General features: G+C 38.5%; 1 protein-coding gene across 2 annotated transcripts in view; it reads left to right on the forward strand.

The window, feature by feature from the left end:
• The window catches only part of MEIS2 (Meis homeobox 2), a 171,952-nt gene that overhangs the window by 39,840 nt on the left and 109,475 nt on the right, over window positions 1–22,637 (forward strand). The window contains exons 8-9 of one of the 2 annotated variants that reach the window (XM_051621289.1): window positions 1,975–2,076; window positions 10,792–10,937. In XM_051621289.1, the coding sequence (XP_051477249.1) occupies window positions 1,975–2,076; window positions 10,792–10,937 (248 nt within the window). The remainder of the gene's footprint in view (window positions 1–1,974; window positions 2,077–10,791; window positions 10,938–22,637) is intronic. The other variant, XM_051621288.1, reaches the window with a different exon arrangement.

A 22,637-nucleotide genomic window follows, 5' to 3' on the forward strand; every position in this document is an offset into this window, starting at 1 on the left:
ACTTTCTGAGTCAGTACCAGAAAAAGGAATAGAATATCTTGTGTTAGATAATGTTCCAACAGTATTAGTAATCTCAATTCTTAGCTGCTGCATAAATCTCTGATACGTTTTAAAAGCTGACAGTAAAACACAGGTAAAAATATCTTAATTATAAAATTGCAAAGTGTGTGTGGGTTTAACATCTTTGAGGAAAATCTTAATTACTAAAATCCTATTTGCTTTTTTGTGGCTACCAAACCCTCTCGTTAGCACAATTTCATGGAGTTTTTAAGAGGTGGGGATGGAGAAGAGAGACGGAGGCACTGTGTAATATTTCTCTGAATGCATAATGCATTTAAACACTGTAGTTTTCAGCCTGATGCCACTAACCAGCTGACAAATTATTACCATGAATAGCCTTGCAGTAAGGAGACAGAGATGACCATGTCTACGGTGATTCCTAGCTGGTGTCAGAACCTGACAATTCTGTTGTTCCAGGTCAGCAGTGAATACCTCACTGAAATGGTGCAAAGTCAGCTAGTTCTTAATTTTTTATCTCCTCAAGAGTGCATTCAAAGACTTTATCACTGAGGAGAATGACTCCCCTGCCTAGTGTGATCAGGATCTGGAAATGTGCTGCATCAGCATGTTTAGTTCAGACTGGTACTTGATTGGTGTGTTTTAGATTTGATCTTATGGCATATATGTCCATTCCCTAACTGGCTTTGTGAACAGCCTCTCCAGGGGGAACTCAGTTTTACCCACCTGAACAAAAAGAAGTCTCCTAACTTGCTAGGTTTTTTTCTCTGAGGGTCCAACTCTATCTTCTCTCAAGTGGGGAGTGGAGTGATGGAAGTTCTCTGGAATCCAACTTGTGAGGCTTTTCCCTAGGAAGAGCTCAGAAACACAAACCAGTCTGGGAAGATGTTGTAGGTACTGCACATTTAACTTGTGCAACGCTGCTACAATGAGACTTGAAATGAAATTGCGAGCTTATTAACAGAAAAACAAACCACCGAGTGTTAGAGTGGGATCTGTGCTTTTTAGTTTTGTGCTATGAAATTTTAGGCAAATAGTATTACAAGAAGTCAGTGCCCTGTGGTTTTGCTATTTTTATGCTTCCTTACTTTCGAAATCAAATTAATAGAAACATTTGTCAAATGCTTTTATGCTTTTCCTCATGTTTCTATGAAATCATATGTTGCTCTGTCAGTTCTTTTGATCACTTAAAGAAGATTCAAAACATCCTATGGGATAGCTTGGATGCAGAGGGAGGAAAAGGCCACGGCCTTCCCTTCTTTTATTTTTGTTTATTTTAGCACATTATCCAGAAACAACCCAGTAAAACTGTAAGATGGGGGAAAATAAGTTGCTTGTAAGCCTTCCTGATATCATGAAGATCTTGTTTGTGGTTTGTTTGTTTTTTTTTTTGTCAACCAGTTGCAATTTTCTGCCCATAATTTACGTGTCTGCATGCTTGCTTCTTCTTTCAGTTTAAGGCATTTGGATATTCTTAACTGTATTTTCCCTCATGGCTGAAGCCAGACTCTAAGAAACGAGCCGGAACTTACTAGGGGCTTCAGCTCTTAAATGCTTGCTCTTAAAATCTTTTTACTGATCTTGAAAGACAAAATGTTTCAGATCTTTCAGTAACCACTTTTAAGCATCCAATATATATATAGTATATTAAGTATAGATGGTTTATATATTACAAGGCTTCTTGGAGGAAAAGAAACCTGAAAAATGTTACCCCTGAAGTAAATACAGGCAGATCCAAAGCACTCGATTGTCAGCTGTAACACGATTCATCAGTGGCAGCAAGCACTGGATCAAGCCCTTTCTTGTGAGCACCAAATGGCATACGGCTTAGGAATAGTATTAGTTATGTTTCCAAATACCTCACACACTATATTTAAAGTCTAGGCTTTAACTTAAACCTACGAGAGCAGACTGTGAGTGTTCCCGCGTAACCCTTCACATTCTGGCATTTTCCAGACTGCCAGCCAAATGAACACTTTAGAAGGAGGTGCATATATATGTCCGCAGCACCCAACGGGTTAATCCACCCTACTGGGCATAGGTGTTGGAGCTCTTACGGTATGTAAGATTTGCCAAATTTGGAGTTGTTTTGTATATTTAACTTTTTCTGGACTATGCATTCATAGCAAGCATCTCTTCTGATGCTGCTGAGGTGTTTGTGGATGCATATCAAGATGGTACTCTTATTTGTGTTTTATGTAATACATTTGTTTACATTTTATCACCTGGAAAAGCTTTTATGGTTAATTTTGACACTCTTTATTAAAACTTTTAAATTTTTAAGCATTCAGCCATCCTTCATTTTAAAAAATACATCTTAAAGTAGACTAATATGCATTTTGGACTTGTGACCTAACAAATGTCCTTTTTAATAACTGAAGATTTTAAGTTAGCATCTCTCTCTCGAGAATAAATGTCTGTTATGTTTCTAGTTCTAACTTCTTTTTTAATTATGAAAAAAAAAATCCTATGAATGTTTACTTGTATGCAATGCTTTGGCTGGCATTTTTAAAAATAGTTAAATAACCCTGAAAAAGAGGTTTCTAATGTTGATACTACATGGACTTTAGCTATATTAGTGGGCAGCATTTTAAGAAATGTCTCCTGGACAAGCACTTGTGTCCAAGATCATGTTGTCTAAAGGGAACTGCAGGACATTACAATATCTCACAGTTTGTAAGTTTATAACAGCTATAAGGAAAATTGAGATGTTCTGATAGCAATTTTCCTTTTCAAAACAATAAATTTTTATTCTCAAAGAAACTGCATTAATGATTTAATGAAGGAAAACAGTACAGGATGTTGGCCATCATCTAATTCATGTTCTCCACATTCTGCTATATATAAATAACTTCAAAATGGTAAAGGTTAAATATTGATGTGCTATTATTAAACTTAATTACTTATATTCAGCTGCAGGTAGAATTTTAATTGAACTTGGCTATTTAGCCCACATTTGATATTATTCTAATGACAAAAATAACAGGATAGCAAATAAGAATTGGTACTGAAAGTAAAATACAGCTTTTTAATGTATACCAACTTTGGTACAGTTGATTGAGGAAACTAAAACCACTATCTCACTTACTCCAACTGGGACACAGAACTAAAAAAAGAAAATGGTGTCTTAAAGAAGATGCACTTTAGGCAATTTTAAAAAATGGGTTTTGTCTCCTGATTTCTCTAAAGGCTTGTTATTGTTGTCTCAGCTGTAGATGAAGTCTGCAGCTGGTCGTCTTAACAGAATTACTATTAGAATGCTAAAAACATTTCTCTAAAAATATATTTTAAAGCTATTTAGAAAGAACTCTATCTAGACTGCAGCTCAAAGACATTTTGTGTGACAGTGTTTAGTAGGATGAAAAAATTAAGCAGAATAACCGCTATTTACATTCACACTGCAAAGTAATTACCAAAGCATACAAAATACTTAAACCTAATTTAATCATGTTTTCCTTCAGCCTAGGTGCCAAAACCTGGGTGTAAACTTCCCAACTTGTGCTGATGTGGGGAGGGGGGGAATTCAAGTTAAAACCATGTAGAAACAAGCGATTGAACACTTTCCCAGTGAAGTACAAAGTGAGTTTCACTTTTAAACAGAAGGGCATCATAAATCAGCGTAAACCACAAGTTTTAATGAGTATATCTCCTCTGGAATTGTGCAGTGCTTGCAATTCTGTGTGAATAAGACAAGGATCTGATCTTACACTCCTTACTCAGGCAAAACTGCCACTGACATTAATGGTAATTTTGCTTGAATAGAACAAAGTGCTTGATGGTCGTTATGCCAGCATGAGGGGTGCGAGATTAGGATAAACGTGCAAAAAAAAAAGTAAACTTCAAATGGCTGTACCTTTGACTTCTTGAGCTAGCATTTCCTCCAACTACAATGATCTTAATTATAACATTTACTGGTTCAAAGATTAACATTTAGCATTCTGGGAAAGACTTTCTGGACTTTAGTAACCTGATCAGTACGGTCTCCTTTTGGTCTCTGCCTCTTTCTGGTTCTTTGTATTGCAGGGGAGATGATAGTATCTGGCACATTCCTTGGATGACTTGAAGATAGCAGCCTTCTGTGTTTGGGGCTGAAAGATTGTGAACTCTGTGTTAGCAGAAATGCCACACAGGGGAGGTGAATAGAACATTAAAAAAGCTTTAGCTTTAGGTACTGCAGCGCAAGCAGAGTTGAATTTGAGAGCTGGGACTTAAGTGGACATTTGTCCCTGCTTTCTTTCTTAATAAAATCTGAACGTTAACTGTGGATAAGGGCATTTGAGAGATCACTAAAAATGAATCATTGAGTGCCCAGAAGAGCTTTATTATGATATATTACAGAGAACTTCAGAATGTACAGTGTGCTTTTTACGTGCATATCGGATGCCCCTATGAGTTACTATTACAGAAGTAAATTCTTTTGAACTTTGCTACAGAAGCAAAATAGTTCACCAAATTAAAATATCTAAATAAAATTTATCAAAAACTGGATCTGTGTGGTCCTTTCTGGCCCTGTGTTCCCATCTAATTTTCTTTTGTCCCATGAAAGGGCAAAAAACCACAAGCTCTGTTGTACTTGTGTGTGTGTGATCTGTTTTGAAAAACCCTGACACAAATACTAAATCTGGAAAAAATCTCAGTGTAGAAATCCTGACTGGCTAAATGGAGTTTTTTTTAAAAAAACACTAAATTTTATAAATCCCTAGACTGATACCGTGTTCCAGAACAGAGTCCTCGTAGGTAGAACCAAGAGAGGTTGCCTAGTTCAGTTTGTTGCCCCAGTAGCAGTTAGACTGAATGAGTTATTCTGCTCCTTAAGTTCCACATGGATGTATCCACTGCCCAGCTAACTAGTGTGAAAATACCATGGAAAATAAATTATTAAACTATACTGTTATTAGTAACTTGCCAGCCTCAGAGAAACAAATGCAGCCACATTTACATATGTGTCCATCTGTCTGTTTTTACACTTTATGTCTTCAGCCAGTGGATGAAATTGTTTTAATCCAAGCTGCAATCTGATTATTTTTTTCTTTCTTTTCTGCTGTGTGTATGTTATTTGTAGACCGACACGCATATTCTTGACAGCAGCTAGTTCTTAATTGTCCTTTTAAGCAACCTAATCTATCTGGCCACGGTAGTTTTAACTGGAGTAAGCAGCGGAGTTCTCCATGGATAATTTTCGTTAGTTAGCAGATTGTTACCATCTCAATGTTGCTGAAATCCCTAATCTCAGGTCAGCGTGAAGCTGCAGTGGTTACAATCCTGTTGCCTGATGCAGTGTGAATGGAAGTGCTTTCTGTCAGAAACATGTGGTCTCTTCAGTGGAGAGGCTGCGTAAATCCTGTGTAAATAGAGGGAGGCTAACAAAGGATGAGCCCCTGCAGCTCAGAGCATTTGGAGCCGTTTGGAGGCTGAATTTGCTAAATGCTGCTTATACCGCCTGAAAAGTTGAAGAGAAAGGAGCATAAAATCCCTTCTTTTTTCTCTTTCTGCTCCTACCCTGGGGGGAGGGTGTTAAGGGCCAGGGAAGCCTGAGGTAAGCCTATGAAGACTGTTTTTTCAGTGCTCTTTTGAGTGTGAAAAAGGTGGCATGGGTCACTGTCCCCTCTTTAATGTCGGAAAACCCACACAGTTAGTAAATGTTGCATGTAAACTAAAGCATTTCATCCCTTCTCCTGCACTCCACGGCAGTGGGCCATGAACTAGTCACTTGAAAATCGCAGAAAAATTTCACTTCAACATGTCTGGACAGTTTAGCACAGCAGGAACGTAAGAGAGATCAGTAATTAGCAGGTTGCTTTACTGTTCCCCTTGTCTGCATTGGAATACTTGTTTCATCTGATGTGAAAAAATGTTGGATTATAATGAACAAAGCACAAACATAAGGCTGTATAAAAGAGCTTAAAATTTAAACCAGTGGTCATTAGTTTTCTCTTTAAAAGCTAGAAAAACCTGTTGTTGGCTTTTGAATATAATCTCAATTCACTTCACAAATAAACATGAGCTTTAAACAGAGACAATTAAGAGCCAAAAAAGTCCCCATTTTTTTGGCAGTGGTAATTAACCAGATTTTAAAGATTTTTCCCTGGTGGTGTTGTGGATCATATTACTAAGTTGAACATCCTTATTAATAACGGTTTACAAGACTTATGTGTCCAGATGGACACATTATAAGTACAAACAAATAATTGCAAATTGTGAATATAAGCTGCATGCAAATTCTCCTCTTTATTTTTAATTTATATATACATATTTTGCTCCATCAAAATACCAGACTGCAAGACTGTAGAGTATCTTACTTAAGATCAGCACTGCAGCTTCTCTTTTCAGAAACCTTTAACTTGATTTTCATATTGTTTGCACTATTTAAAAAAAATGGCGAAGTGTCTTGTCTTCCCCTTGCCTTAGACACCCTGCTTTTCTCTCTTTTCCTCTAGTGTAACAAACCATAAAACTGTAAGGGACATTTGATGGTAAAGAAACTGGGTTCTGGAAATGTATTTTTCCAGAGATCACTATTCTTACTGCTCTGCCTGCTATGATGGTAATAAAAACTAATTCCGGGGGTTGAATCTGGGCTGTTACGAGGCTTCTGTGCTTTGGCCTGAATGGGTTATCCTATCCTTTTCAGTTATCATTTTGTGTAGATTGGGAATCTGTTATTCATCCTGTTCACACATGGTGAAAAGACTAGATGAGCAGCTTCTAAACAACTCTTGCTTCACCTCTTGCTGTGTCTTTACTCTGGGAGGAACACAAGCAAGGACTAGGGCTGAGATAATACTGGTAGTGTGGAGGACTGTAAAAGAGGAATTCATTGATACAATAAGTTTGGACAGGCATTCTGTAGGACTGCACTCTGTTTCCTGAAGAGTCCTTAGCTGTATGAACATTGGGGTCAGTAAGCTACTCTGTCCAAGGAAATGAGTTTGCAGCAAGTTAAGTTTGAAATTATGGTGAATGGAAACATCACTCTAACTACTTACTAGGGGCTTTTAAAATAAGAGGTAGTCACCTTCGCTTTCAATGCAGAATAATTTTTCTTGTGGAAAGAAAACCTTGGCATGTGCTAAGAGTGACTGCACAGAGAGCTAGTGTGGAAGCCTAACTTCCCGCTGTGTAAAGAAGACTTTCATCTTCAGCCTCCTCCACAAACCCTTCTCTATAAGAGAAGGTCTCTAAGGAACCCCATAAGGGTCACTTTGCAAAGATTCTTGTAAACTTTCTCCACCTATTGTAGGGGTTATTGAGACTATTACATAGCATTGATATAATATTAAACAAGCAGGGTGATATGCCCCCTTCTCTACTGACTTGAATCTTGAGTATTCATCGACACTTCCACAAAGAGAGCTCCACTTAAGAATTCTCTGCTTTTCTAGAACTGTTACAGGGTTTTGCGATCACCTGTACTTTTTGCACAAGAATAAACAAATGAACAGTGTGTGAAGCAGGAGAAAGACACCCTTCCTTTTTTTTTTTTTTTGCTGCTGTATGAAAGAGAGTCAGTGGCCCAAAATCTAGACTTAAGTTCCCCACTAGAAAACTGAGAAAACTATGCTGATATACAAGTTCCATACAAGTTAGGACTTGACTCTATTCTTCTTACAAATTACCATCCAAATCAGGATATGAACAGATGACAGAATCACTGGTAACGATGGTTTAAATTATTTAGATTTGGAATCTTTCATACAGCAGTTAAACTACAGTTAATCCTGTCTGCCATAGAGTGACTTATATGTCTGTTCATTTTATTTCACTTTTGATAATTTCTCTTTCTTCATTTAAAGTAACTCATGTTTATACAGATACAGCAAGCTAGGATCAGGTCCTCCACATCCAAGAAGTAAATAATTCCATCCTGGAAAAGTCAGGCTACTTCTGTAACTTCTTGCCACTAGAAAAAGTATCCTCTATTGTGAGCAGTTGTAGTGCTATTAAAGATATGACAATACAGCTTAACAGGATTGGGCCTGTAGTTCACCAGGAGCAACAAATCTTGCTGTGTTCATCTTCTGAGGTCATTTGGAGATATGATATTAGAATTTCCTTTCATGAGATTACAGAAAGAATCAGGGAAGCACTGACTCTTACCATTTCAACCACGGATTAAGGAGAGAAGGCAATGTGAGCTTCAGCTGAACTTTTCTCTCCTGGACTGCTGTTAGTTTTTTAAAGCTAGGATATCAACAATGTCTCCAAAAGGTCCAAACACTGATTTAGCATGTAGATAACTCCTGCTCACAAACAGGAGAGTATGTATATGCATACAGACAAGAATTTGTTCATACAGAGAGTGAATTTGCAAGTCTGTGATGCAAAAGGATGGTGCAGAGTGGAAGTTTCGTATGTACGTGCATCCTGTGCATACACACATAGCTTTTACATAGAGACAAAGATATCTTTATCTGAACGACAGATAGACAAACAGACTGACTGACTTCAAACTTGCACTTTTAGTAGGGATTTTTTTCCCCCATCTCCGGGTACTGCTTTTCAAAATTGCCTGAGGCTACAGTACAGCACCTCAGATCCCCAAGGCCCATTGCCTGGCTCCTAATAGCCACTCTCCATCTGTGTCACATGAACAGCTGATGAGATAGCTCCAGTGTCTGTATTTGGGAGAGCATATCCACCCAGGTTAAAATGCTGGGGTTGCCAAGGAGCAGTCAGAAGCCATTAGTGTTTGTGAGAATTTGCCTTGCAGCAGTTCCTTGGCATAGTGGAAAGTGTGTGTTTGTGCGTGTGTGTGTGTGTGTGTATGAGAGAGAGAGAGAGAGGAAGAGAGAGAGAGAGAGAGAGAGATGGGTAGGGTGGAATATGAGGGGGGGAAGGGGCAAGGGAAAGGAGTGCTTTCTAAATAACCAATATCTCACAAAAGTGAACAGTTGGTTACAACATACAGGGCTTCCACGAGCTCTTTGATTAGTTTGTTCTGATTTTACTCTCCTTTCTCTATCATTAACAGAAACAAACAAACAAACAATCAAAACAAAACCAACCAAAAAAAAAAAAACACAACAAAACAAGCAAAAAAAGGAAAAGAGGAATGAGAAAGAGAACAGTGACTTCAGGGTCCTGCTCTGGTGTTTGGGCAGATGGAAAGGAGCTGCTCTGCCTTGGGGCAGGGTAGTTGTAATGAAGTGGCCTGTCAGTCTGTAAATAGTGAGGGTCATCTCTTCCATGTGATGGAGGGTATCACATTGCAGTGAAAATGGAAATGTCAATAAAATTAATCTGCCAGCTCTTTGCTGTGGCTTTTTCTGTTTCTCCGGTCCAAAAGGGTTGGTTTTTCACAGAGGAGGCAGTGGAAGAAGGGTGATCTGGCAATGGGAGTGAAGATGGAGCTGAAATGCAAATTTTGAATCAAATGGATTGTATGTAGCAGCAACATATTTTGTTTAGTAGCACTACGGAGCTAGGCAAGGCTATAGGAATTAGCTCGTGAATCTACAGCATTCCTCAAGAAGCTATGGAGCGTCTAGCTCAGGCTACATTGAGCACAGAGTTTATTGTTTTAGGCTTTCTTGGACAAGGTTTTTACTTAGCATGGGATTTATGGCATTTACTGCTAATGAATGTCTATTCTTAAATTACAAAAAACACCGTCTCAGCACAATTCCCAGATGTCCTTCCAGGACCTCGGCTTCTTAAACACCAGCAGGGAGCATAAACTCTCCACTTCTCTGTTTTCCTCTTTCGTGTGGCTCCGGGCTAATGATGTGTAAGGAAAACACAGCAATCTATAAAGTCTCAGTGCTGTCCCAGTATTCTTCATTTATTTTGCATTTGATTATGCCACAAGTCGGATCTTGTTTCTTTCCTTTTTTTAAAGTTATTAGTTCAAATATTAATGTAGGAATATGGCATATATTGCTGCTCTTGATTGATGCCTTCCCAAAAACAGGAAGACGTGCTTGTATGAATTTTAAGAAAGTAGGGGTCCTGCAATGCCTTGCCAGAAGAGTTTTTCAGATACATAATTTAGATGCCCTCCAGGCAGGCTTTCAAGGCATTTTTGCTGGAGGGCAAGAAAAAATAACTATGACTGTTAAAAGTAAATGATTTTTGCTAATGCACAATTAATGCCAGGGAAAAGCACAGAAGAGAAAGATGTTGATGGAAAGTTCTGATTAAGTGAGAGCTCTACCTTGATGTGCATCTTTTTTTTTTAATGATAATAATCACTGATGCAGAGATGTAGAAGTTTTCATGTCATGCAAATGCTATAGGCAGGGTCATACTAGGTGTACGTGTTTGTGCGTGCGTATGTATGTGTGTTGAGAAGTGATGGTTATGGGGAGGGGCTCATCTGACAGTGTGTTATGTGCACTGAACGGTGACACGGTTACTGCCACCTCTGGAGAGGGCTTCGAATATATAGACTACAGAACATTTAACTTGATTACTTATAGTATGTATTCAGAATGGTTGCAGGGATGCATTTACAGTGAATGGGTTTTCTTGTGGCAGGTTTTCCCACATTGAATCTCATAATTGACAAAGAGCTATTGCACTATGTCAAGCACACAATTATAATTGAATTAATGATATATGCATGTGTGAAACACAAAATTAGTATTTGGAGAGACACGGTTTCTAATTTTTACATATTTGTATCAGCACTCTCATACAATGAGAAACTCTAAGTGCTTTATCTGGCAAATCAAAATAAAATTGTGGTAGTGTCTTATTAATTAATTATACTTTTTGGTTTCTACATTTTGTTCATTAAATGTCTCCTCCTTCCTGTTTTTCTCTTTGTTGTAGGAGATGGTTTAGACAACAGTGTAGCCTCACCTGGTACAGGGGATGACGATGACCCAGACAAGGACAAAAAACGTCAGAAGAAAAGAGGCATTTTCCCCAAAGTAGCAACAAATATCATGAGAGCATGGCTTTTCCAGCATCTCACAGTAAGTGGTGCCCAAAACCAAAATAGATTTCTATTCATGTGCCTAATGAGGTTTATTCATCCTTATTAGAAATCAATGATTTGCATAACTTTTGGACCATTGTTAGGGGTCAATTATTGTTGGCTTTTTTTTTTTTTCTTTTGCTTCTAGATTTTATTTTCTTGGCTCTTGGAATCATGACAAATCTGAAAGAAACCTATGTATATATAGACACACATGCATGTCTAGAGAGAGAGAGAGTACAAAGCCTTAGCAAGGATCATCACCTACATATCAAGTAACCATTTTCTGCTTTGAACCATTAAAAATGTTCCTAAGGACAAACAAGGGGATTTCTTGCTTTACCAGATATAAAGATCTGCCTTCTGGATTCTTTATGGCTGGCCTCTGTTTACACAAACTTCCTATGTATGTGGTGGAGGAGTGAGCTCCAGTCTATGTCTGCTGACATAGGCTGTGGGATGTTAGAGAAGTCAAAGCAGCAGCTTGCAAAGTTGTATGCTACCTTTTGTGAAACATAGAAAGCTTACAGATTCCCTGATTCTTCAGTTGCACAACTGTGAGAATAAGCACATTTTCTCTTAAAGTCCAGCATATTAAAGGTTAGCCATATTCACATGTTGGGGAGAGAGATTAAGTATGTGAAGAAGCAATGTTTTGCATGGCCCATTCTTATCCTCCTGCTAGCAATTGGTTTTATGTGTTGGTGTTCTGTTGACAATTATAGCTTCAATTAGGCATCAAAACATAGTTCCGCAGAAAACCTAGTAACACTCTTTTTGCTTTACTTCATGTAGGAAATAATAGAAAGTGGTAACATTATCAATCGCTTTTCCTCTTCCTCTCAGTGTAAAATTGTTTCTCACTTGATAAGGCTTAAAATGCTAACTGTTATTAACTACCTCTTCTTCTGCCAAAGTTTTATAAATTTCCACAGTAGCTGATGTTGGTTACAGTGTAATGATTTCAGGACAAGGTACCCGATTTATTTATGACAGGGGCTATCGAACTGCTCTGCCAGCAGCACAGCTAAAGGGGAGAGCAATAGATCCACGTTTCTAAACCATCATTTTGATGTAAGGACATTAGTAGCAAACTAAGGTGCATTGATCTGGCCTGTGGGGTCAGGATTAGCTGGAATAGCCAGTGTCTCTGCTGGAGTAGTGGTTATTCCTGCCTCCCAGCTATGGCCATTTCAAAGGTCAGGTGCCCTGTACCCACTTGGCTCAGAGGAATTAGACAGAACATGAGTCTCTGGGCTGATTACTTAACCAAAGACAAAATAATGAGTCCTAAGCAAATACTGACTAATTGAAAGGGCTGTAAATCCATTACATATTGGTCAGGGATAATCAGGAGTATTTAATCACTTTTATCTATTCAGGAGCACTGAAGCTGCAACAGCAAAGCCCTGAACCTTGCCATGTGCTTATTATTCTCATCATTATCAAAATTACTTCACAGCTGTTCTTTGCTACATCACCTCAGCTGGAGATTTACTAACCTGTAAAATGTTTTTAATTTGGAAGTCGAGTGAGTGTGAGTGGAGGCTTTTTCACTAAGCTGTAGGGTACCTTTAGAGGAGTAGTACAGGCAGACAGCAAAAAGTAGAGCTGCGGATTAACCATTTTGCTTTGTACATGTCTCAGTGTTAACTCCATTTTCTCTTATGAAATTTGTGATATCTGTTTTTTTTCTCCCTGCCTTCCTTTCTCACATGTTCCTTGAAAGCATTCAACGCATGCTTATTAAACAGTCAACTGCCACTCGCTTCTCTTAAGGAAAGTCCTCCTGCCTTTTTGAAATCCCTTTTCCTTGTTTCCATCCTCTCTCTCCTGACCCTCTCCATCCTGCATGTATTAAGGAAATTTGCAATCACTGGTGAGGATGGCCTCACAAAAATCAAATTAAATGAACACAAAAAAGCCCCAAACCTTTTACCATCCAAGCTTTAATGAGTTTGCAGGTGTTGAAAGATTTACTGTGCTGTAATTCTCAGACCTGCAAACTGATAATGGAGACCCCTGACCAGTGCAATGTAAATTTAGAAAGATTCTTGCCATAAACACATGCAGGGAAGGAAGAGAACTCCTTTCTTTTAAAGGTCTCTCACTTTTTCTCAAATTAGCTTGTCCATTCAAAGTGCAATGCTGGCTTAGCCAGAACAGTGGAATCTGTGATGTACAATTTTATTGTTTCAAGTAAATATCTTTACAATGGCAGTGCATGATTCAATGTACATTCCTTCATTACTACTCTAACCTTATTTAAAATTGGTTTGTTCCTTCTTTGTGCTGTATGACCTGTTCTTGTATTACAATAATCCCCTGATGTACCCTTTTTTTCTTTCTCTCTCTCTTTTTTTTTTTTTTGAGAAACTAATTGAATTATCTCATTATTTTAATTTGTTAAGCAAATGTATTTTACAACTCAGGATGTGTTCTTAAAGAAGGAGCTGCTTAGGCTTTGCCCCCTGAATGGGCCATTGGTACATTTTGACATTCATGCATTCATTAAGGAGAGGAACATAAAAGAGCTCTGGTTGTATTTTTTTTTTTCAAACACCCAACCAGCATGGAACAACTTTTCCATAAGCCACAGGGGTCTCTCTACATATGTTCTCAACCGCAAGCCATTGTCACCTATTCTGAATACCTCAAAAGGACAAATAAAATACTAAAGGCCAACTGTAGCAATTGTTAGCTGTTAGTCTCAATATGACAAAAATCATTAACCTCTGGTTTCCATGTAAGGAGAGGCAGTGGCAGTCCATCTTTTATGGCATGGATTAAACCTGAAATTTCTTTAGACTGTCATATTCAAAGAGAGAACTCAGTTCTGACTAATTGTATTTACTTATGATTTTAAATAAAATGCCATGTTTTTCCTTTATTCAATCAGTTTGCAAACTCCTAAGGTAGCCATTTTTAAAAATTGAATTGCTTAAGTGGCTTTTTGGAAGAGTCAGGCACTTGAACTCTGATGTAGAACAAATGTATCTGACAGGCTGTGTCTTTCAAAACAATTTCTAACCCTATCACTGCTTCAATTTTGCAGTAACTTTAATTATATTTGAAATAGGATACACGTGCATGTTTTTATTGTTGGAAATCAGACACAAGGAGTAGGAGCTTCTGTCATGTTCTTGTTCACTTATTGAGCTCTGTCTTATATTTGAAATTACAACAGTGCTGGAAGATGAAAGATCTGAGGATGAATTGGTTGGAAATGTGTATGCGTTTTCTGGATAATATCCAGTGTTTAAGAAAGTAGAGGAAATCCTACTCTGGTAGTATAAGCTTTTCAATAATACATAAAGATTACAACATCAGAAAGGTAAACCTGACATTAGGCTGTTTTTATTTGAGTTCAAAGGTGGTTAAAGAAAAGAAACAGCAAGAAATCTGACCCAGGCTGAGAGTTTATTCATAGCTTTGGAAGACTCCTTTTCCTCTATGCCAAGGAGTCCTTAGTACACTCAATTAGCCTCTCAGACATCTCTGCTTTCCTCCCTCAAGTGCTCCCTTATTTGCCCTGCAAAGAACATATTTGATCACAAAGTGAAAACAGGAAATGCTCAAATGTAAAGACACCTCCAGTTTACACCACTGTTGAGATTAGGATTTCTTACCAGCAACTATACAGAGCAACCCCCCTCCCCCGCCTCCCATACCCTTTTGAAGGATGGAGGACCTTTAAAATGTATGTACATAATCAGAAGAGAGCAAAATTATAAAGGAAGTAATTATTCTGCTCTGTGGACTTGTTCCTCTGGTATTTCATCCTGCTCTGCAGCATAGTGTATCAAGGACTACACTTTTGCTACTTTCAAAGTTTTCTCCCCTTCTTTTACAGAGCTGGTACAACAGAGACACATTTATTCTTAGGCACTTACCTGGACTGACACCCTTTGTTAAAATTTGATTTTGGTTATTAATTTTGTAGCAGTCTGTAAGAAGATGAATACCCTAACTAAAAGTACCAGATATTCCAATGGTGACATCCAAACTAAACCTTTTTAATGACAGTGCTAGATTCCCAGTTGGTGGTATTTAGGATGGCTCCCCTGAAGCCAATGGAGTAAAACTGCTTGTTTTGTTTCTTTGATTTTTTGCTGGCTGAAGTTCTGTCTCCTAAAATTTGTTTGAACAGTGTCATTTTAGTCTGATTTCTGAAAGTCTTGCCTTTTACAGAGTCTCTTGTAGAGTAGATTTTGATTTCATCTGCTTCAGTGTCAGGCTAGAGTAAGTTCAGCTGGAACCAGCTACAGCTTTTATACTTACCCTAATTAATTTTATACTTACCTGAATTAATTTTTTCACTTTCAGGATTTAGGTGGCCAGATTGGATAATATGAATAGTCTTACTGAAACAGATTTTTTTTCTGTTTTTATGTGGGCATATCTGAGAATATAGCGTATCTCTATCATATTTTAATGAATGGCTCACCAAGCCTTTTATACAGGGCAAATATTTAATTTATTTTTATTTGTTTTTAACTGTAGAGATTAATGCCATCAAACAAAGCAAATTTTGGAGCAAGCTTTCAGAATAGTTGAAACTATTCCACATTAATAAATATCTCCTTCCATATTCTGATTTTAGGAATAATACCTAAGGGAGCACTAGGAACATAGCTGGCTACTGCACTCTACACTGAATTCTTACTCTCAAGTCAAACACTAAAAGAACAACTTTCTTGAGAGTCCTGGTCCAGGAGAAGCATTATTCACATTGCTGTTTTTGCTGTACTTTAAAAAAACAAAAACAAAACTGAAAATATGATAGACCTTTGCTGAATTAAAATGGCCACAAGATGTCTGGGAGATGCAAGAAAATACAGGAATGTGAAGGCATTTTAGTGAATTTTAGTGGTTGTATTGGACTGCATTGTAACGTGCGATATGCTCCCAGGTATATTGAGGAGAGGGAAGATGTCCTCAGATTCTCCTGTAAAATGAACTGTATGTAGGTTTGCACGGCTGCTGTTTCCTCTTCAGTGCACTGTGTAGTGAGAGAGTTGGAGGAGCCTAAGATGCCATTTTATTCTAGGTCTGCTTTTTAGGCAGGGCTGACCATGTGCTGAATTTGCAGACAGGTAATAAGTTGCCTGCTCATGCAGGACAGAACTCTTAGATTGTACAAACACCGCCTAGCTGGAAGCATGTCCTGCAAAATAATATTGCTCCCATTTTTAGCTGAGTAAACTTTGGGAGGAGAGGTTAAATGATTTCACCCAAGTGCTGAAGAAAGATCAGTACTGGAACGTGCAACTCCTATGACCTGTGGTCATTGGGGTGATGGAGCTATGTGTCTTTGTACCCCAGAGCTGTGTTGGTCACTCACCAGAAGAGCTGTTGGTGGCTGTTTGCATTTGTTGTTATTGCTGGTGGTAGTGTAGCCCTCTCATGTCACCAGCATCCTCCTGCCCTGACTGTCTGTGCTACAGTGTCACCAGCCTGGGCAGAATAACACTGGAGATCTTTCTCAAAATGCCACTTCTGATCCCAGGCCCAAAGGTTTCATCTTCCGAGTGCTCCTAGTCCTTGGCCATGAAATCTGTGCCAAAGATTTAGCAACAGACTGTATCTTCATGTACCTTTTAAAAGCCACAATATTTTAAAAAAAGAGCCAAAATGGGGTGGGGTGGGGCTTTGTTTGTTTTAAAAATGGAATCTGAGATTAGATCTGACATTTCTACATCCACCCCCTACAGAAGAGGGAACCCGGGGTCATGGGGTGTGTGGGCCTCAAAAGCTAGCTTTGTCTGGGAGTGGTTAATCTAATCATTGTTACATAGACATCTGTTATTTCTTCTGAAAAATTGATGCTTTTGTGACACAATGATCCATCTATTTAGTACAACAGCCTGAGTAATTAAATGAAAAAAAGAATGTTTTTGCAGGAGCATGTATTATAAAACTGCTATACCTCCTCATACCAGTGAAAAGGCTGTGGAGAGGGAAAGGAAAAGGGGGAGAGGGAGAAGAGTGCTTTAAGCCCTGCATTGTTTTCTGCTGGTTGGAGGAAAACATCTGTGAATTGTTTGAACTGAACCTTAGCAGGGACTGTCTGAATCTGTGTCATCTCTGTTTAATTTCAGGAAATGATGTCACAGAGCATTAAATGACAATGCTGCGTGATTTATTTTTACTTGTACATGCTGTCCTAAGCATTTTGGTTACATGGCAGTGTTTTCAATTAAGTGCAAGCTTTCGGTTTTAAAAAATATACTTGGTAATGCTTTTTGTGTGTGTGTGTGTAGGGGGGGTGGATGGGTATGGGGAGGCTGGGTATTTTAGGGGGTCACCAAGGTTCAGGGCTGTTGGAGGGCTCCAGGCCCATTTGTCATGTGCTTGTTTGTAGTTGGGACTAGATGTCAGCGCTCTTGTCACCCATGGCAACCTCCAGGACTGTGGATTTGTTACAAAGCCTGTCTGGGGGAGAAAAAACCCCTAAATATTCCGAACCGATCCGTCAAAAGACCTATTAGATAGTTATAGCTGGGCCTGCGTACTGTAGCTTCTGCCTCGATCAAACTTTCTGCACTCCCCCTTCTTCTGCAGAAGAATAGAGGACATAAGTCAATTCTGTCTGCCATCTGTCGCCTCTCTCCCTGCTCCTCAAATTAAAGAGACAGTCCAAAATTTAAATAATCAGATACAATCACAGGAAGCCCGCCTGGAAATTATTACATTTGCATTCAGTTGTTTTTTTTTGCTGTCTTCTCATTTTATTTTGAAGGGGAGTGTGTGTGTCTTTATTGTACTTCTATGGGGATCTAAATATGGTGTGTGTTTCTCCTTCAAAAATAGCATTCTGAGAAATACTGGATTTGCAGTGTCACCAAGTTGTTATCTAATAAGATTGCAAGTTTTATATAGGGTGAAATTCACACACACACCAAACAATCCCAAATTGTGAATTCTGCAAGGGAGCAACTGAAATGCACTGCCCTTCCCCTCTGGCTCTCCCTTTCACCTTCATCCTCTTCCCCTCCCTGAATCCTTGGCAGGCTTAGGGGCTGCAGCAAAGTCTTTTCACAGCACTACCAGGATTTGGGCTCTTGAGCCTACCTAAAGGTCCTTTTCCAGGCCTGTTATAATAGTTTTCTGCCCTAGTCTGTTGTTATCTAGTTATGCTTTACCTCGCTTTTTTTTTTTTTCCACCACCCTGCCTGTTTTTGCCTCCTCCTCATCAGCAGGCAACACAATGTGTCAGGACTGCAGCGAGGAGAATTTCATTCGTGTGGCATATGAGGTCAGCCACTGCCAAACCATCAGAAAATATAGCTGGATGTTACTTCCCAATTTAATATTTCACCTGCTATTTTCCAACAGGGAATTACTGAGAACAGAGTATATATAACAAAAACCATGTGCATGTTTTTAGTGGAGACTTGATTAAAAGGCCTTGACTGAGCAAACTGAATATGGCCTAGGAAAAGATAGGATCAGCCACTGGTGTTTTCTGGTTTTTATTGTCAGATTACAAAGTCCAGGAACTAAGTGAAAAGAAAATAAGAAAGAATACCAAGTTCTAAGTAATGAAATCCTTAAAGTAACTGAAACAAGGAAGTAGTAGTGACAAGAAATCACTTACATACTGTTGTGGCTTCCATGCTCACAAGGTAAAAGGGAATTTAACTAAAGCATATGCAAATATATATAGCATTTAAACATTCCAAGAATGTTGCACTAATAAAAGTTGTGCAGTGCAGCCTTTTAAAATCAAGATCACAGTCAACTAGAGGTGAGAATTCTTTTAGTGTCTTTAAGTTCCACTGCCTAAACCAGCTGTCAGCAGAAAACTCATAATTTCTCCCTTTCTCTATATGATGTTCACATGAATGTACACATATATAAAGTATATTTTTAGGGAAGAAGTAATTGCTGTTTTTTGTGCAAAGTGATACTGCCTCTCAGTTTTGCCTCAGGACATGTTTTTTTAAGACCTCCCTTTCGAGATCCATGAGCAAAGTAACGGGTTTTAGAGAAGTTATCTGTAAAATTAGAGTTACAGTGAAAAAGAAAAGTCTGTTTCTGCCAACAGTCCTACAACTGCTAATAAATGGAGATGTCATTTCTCATTGTTGTCTAATGAAGAGAGTAGTTTATGGCAGACAATATTATTCATAGTGTTGTGGAGTTTGCCTTGAGTTATGATACTTAGAATACCATGCATTACATATTTAAGAGTTGATTGGCATCAGTCATTTGAAGTATCCAAAGCAATCACTGGCATCTTTAAAGATTTATTATTGTCTTTAAGCATAATGGCAATACAGTTTTCATGCTTTTACATTTGCTATTTTTATTTTTAACTACTAGCCCCAAATCTGCCAGAACTAATTTCAGTTGTTTTGTCTAATACTGGATGATAGGTTGTCAACTCACTGTATAATGCCATAAAGACTTTTTAAATCTTAGTTTTACCTTTTTATGATGGCAGTTCAAAACACGTATTTTATTTGTAGCAGTTGACTGTAAAATGTTTAACATCTCCTAACATACTCTTAAAATCTCAGTGCAATGCATCAGAATAGCCAAGCAGGCATCAGCAAATAGTTTAGTTTAGCGTTTAAAATAAATCTGCATATATTAATTTGTTTAATGCTATAGAAATTTGGCTGTCATCTGTATCAAGGTTTTATTTGGTCCAAAGTACATTTCAAAATGGCAGTTTGATATTCTAAAGTGGATATACTGTGGAAATATTCTCTGACTAAACTAAATAGCAATGGAAAATCTCCTGTTCACTTTCTTAATGTATACTAACATATAAAAGGAACAGGTTTTTGTGAGATCATGGCCAAGCCTAGACTATTTTGAAGCTTCTTCTGCCAATTAAAACAATCCCTAAGACAATGTAAGCTGCATTGTTAGTTGGCATTCTGTGAATATACTTGGATCTTTATGAAAGCAGTTCTCTTTCCTCCCAGGTAAGGTAAAAAAATGCAGGTTTAGTTTCTCTGTATTCAGTTATTTGCAGATAATTCACAGACTTGTGCCTAACAGTGTGTACTTCTCAGTCCTGCTTCCATTCATTCCAGTGGAACTCTGGTACCTTTGAAAAAGCTGGACAACATGGGAGATGAAACACTGAAATAACAGGAGATGGACAGACACACTCAATTTTGTGTCTTAATAAGTGTTAAACTTTATAGCCATTTTATCCACAAATTACGCTTAACAAGTCTTTCAAGGATCCTCTATTTTATGATTGAAAGATATATTTCTTGAATGTTAGCTATTTGTCACATTCTGTCCTGTAGCTAAACTTTCACTGCTGTCTCCAGGATGCAAGCTCTGGCAGGCCTGGGGAGATTTCAGTTCTGTTTCTAGCTGTGACCCCAGCAAGGAACCGTGCCTCAGTTTCCCTGTGTTAACAGGATGGCATAATGGTGGTGGCTGCTTTTCAGAGAACTTTTGAGATATACAGATAATACTCTGCGTGAGACCTCTGTCTTAGCCGTAGCTTCATTTGAATCACAGAGGCCTGCACTTCTATTGTGGTTTTATCCTGCTGCTGAACTAACATGACAGTCATGCAGTGCTTGCACAAATACTTGAACTTCTGTAGACTTTAAAAGTTCAGGATGATTTTCCCTTTATGAAGAAGAATCTAATATAAAGTTAAGAGTGTTGTGTTCTTTGTGGTCCACCATGAAAATGTTGGTGTGGGAAACTGGCATTTTACTAGGGCAGGCCACCTGAGCCTTGGGCTTGGGATATATTTGGTTTTCAGGTCCTTTCCTTTCTGGTGACCTGACGTGGTCAGAGGCTTATTACCTTTAAATGTTATAAAATATCTTTCCCAGAAAACATCAGAAGAATGAACCTTGGGCATCAACTGCTGGCCCTGAAGCAATAGTCAGCATAAAGGGAGTGCAATAGTACTAACAAATGCATCTTTGTGCTTCAAGAAGTCACTAGTGGATATTCACCCTTCTCAAGAGCCCAGGGAGTTTCCTGAAGTGAAACAGGACTTTGGCAGCTTTCCAACCAGTCCTGATCCTTCTGCTCCCTCTGTTGATTTATCCAGGTGCTTCCCACTTGTGCAACCCACTTGTCCTTGAAAGAAGAAATGGGAAGCAGGAGGATGACCTAGAGTGAAGAGTAGGGGCCAAAAAAGCTACCACAAAGTCCCTGATACATGTTGGAAAGTTTGCTGCCTAAGGAGGAGCATATGCAGAAAGCGGACAGATATTTTGATAGTCCAATAATGGACTATTCATTGATATGGACTGTGAACAGTGAGAAAGGTGATAATATATGTGATATCAACAGGAATAAGGAGCATTATGTGGTCAGAAAAGTGATGTGTGTATCTGGGGGAGTCAGCAAAAGAATGGTGCATCGGAATATATAGGTGCATAGGAAAAGTGGCACTCCTAAATTGCAAGTAAAGTTAGTTAATTTGAGGAATCGGTTCAAAATCTAAATGTTTTTTTTAAAGAATGCTTTAATTCGAGCTAGAAAGGGATATTCTGATGATCTCTTTCAGATATAAAGTAGGAAATTAAATGGAAATATATGTGAAAACATTAATTGTTGTGAAAAACAAAAAGGAGAAAAATAATTTTTACTTCTTCCTTCCACCCTCCTTTACTGTTTTGGCAGACTATTCCAAGAGTTGTGTTACTTGCCCTACCTCTTTTCTATTCTATTTCTTCCAGTGTCACTTTGACACTGTACAGCACAAGCTAACTTCTCTTAGGAAAGAGAGGTGGTATGAACTGTGGATGGTGGAATAAGCTGCATTAGGGCAATCCTAAGAAGCCCACATTACTCCACATATTATGCCTACTTATATCTCAAATGGCCTACTTTGTATGCATGTGTTGTATGGTGGCCATTAAATGCCAAGTAAACACTTCTCAGACCAGAAAAAATCCCGCTACTTAGTGCATATCTATCCTAGGCATTTTCAGACAATTCCCTCTGATAATTAATCTTAGCTGTCCTGGCTCTGTGAAACCTGAACTTACATCCCACAATGCTCTTGGATGCAAACAAACTTCAGAGAAAAAAAAGCCCTTGCCTCTTTCTGTCTCTTTTCTTCCCCCAAAGCTGCCCATTTAGAGAACAATATTGCTTGCAAAGGATATTAAATCCTACTATGAACCTGTGCAAGACTACATGTGCATCAGGAAAATAAAATGTCTACAAACAAACAAGAGGGTGGTGTTTTGCCAGCATGGGTACAAATAAAGATAACCCTAGAACCGTTAAATTATGTGAATACTACTCAAAGGCCCAGATGAAAATGTATGAAATGTATGAAATGTAATGGTACCCCTCTCTCCAACTTGATAATGCTGTAAGGTGCTGTACTGCCTCCTGAACCAGCACTGTGGCAAACTTCTTGCTGAGGCTGAAAACTCTTTCAAAAAGGCCGGGGAGCTCATGAGCTTTCTACTCAGTGCCTTGTAGGCTCACTTTGCAACGAGGTATCTTGCCTAAAAGAGGCCAAGTATCATACAACTGAGCTGGTGGGAAATTCAAACTGTTCTAAGCAGGGAAGTCAATAGAGCTACTGTAGTGAAAGGTAAAGTTCAGAGTGGGATCATTGTGTTATGATCTCATGCTGAACATGAGGACTGGTTTTTTTTTTTCTTGATTATAAAACTAGCCTGAGGCCAACCTAGTGAGAGTCTAAGAAAGATACAGAAGGATGTTTGGAGAGCCCTTATTCCCA

Source organism: Apus apus, chromosome 5 (genome assembly GCF_020740795.1).
Source record: "Apus apus isolate bApuApu2 chromosome 5, bApuApu2.pri.cur, whole genome shotgun sequence".
In the NCBI taxonomy this organism is placed as follows: Eukaryota; Metazoa; Chordata; class Aves; order Apodiformes; family Apodidae; genus Apus; species Apus apus.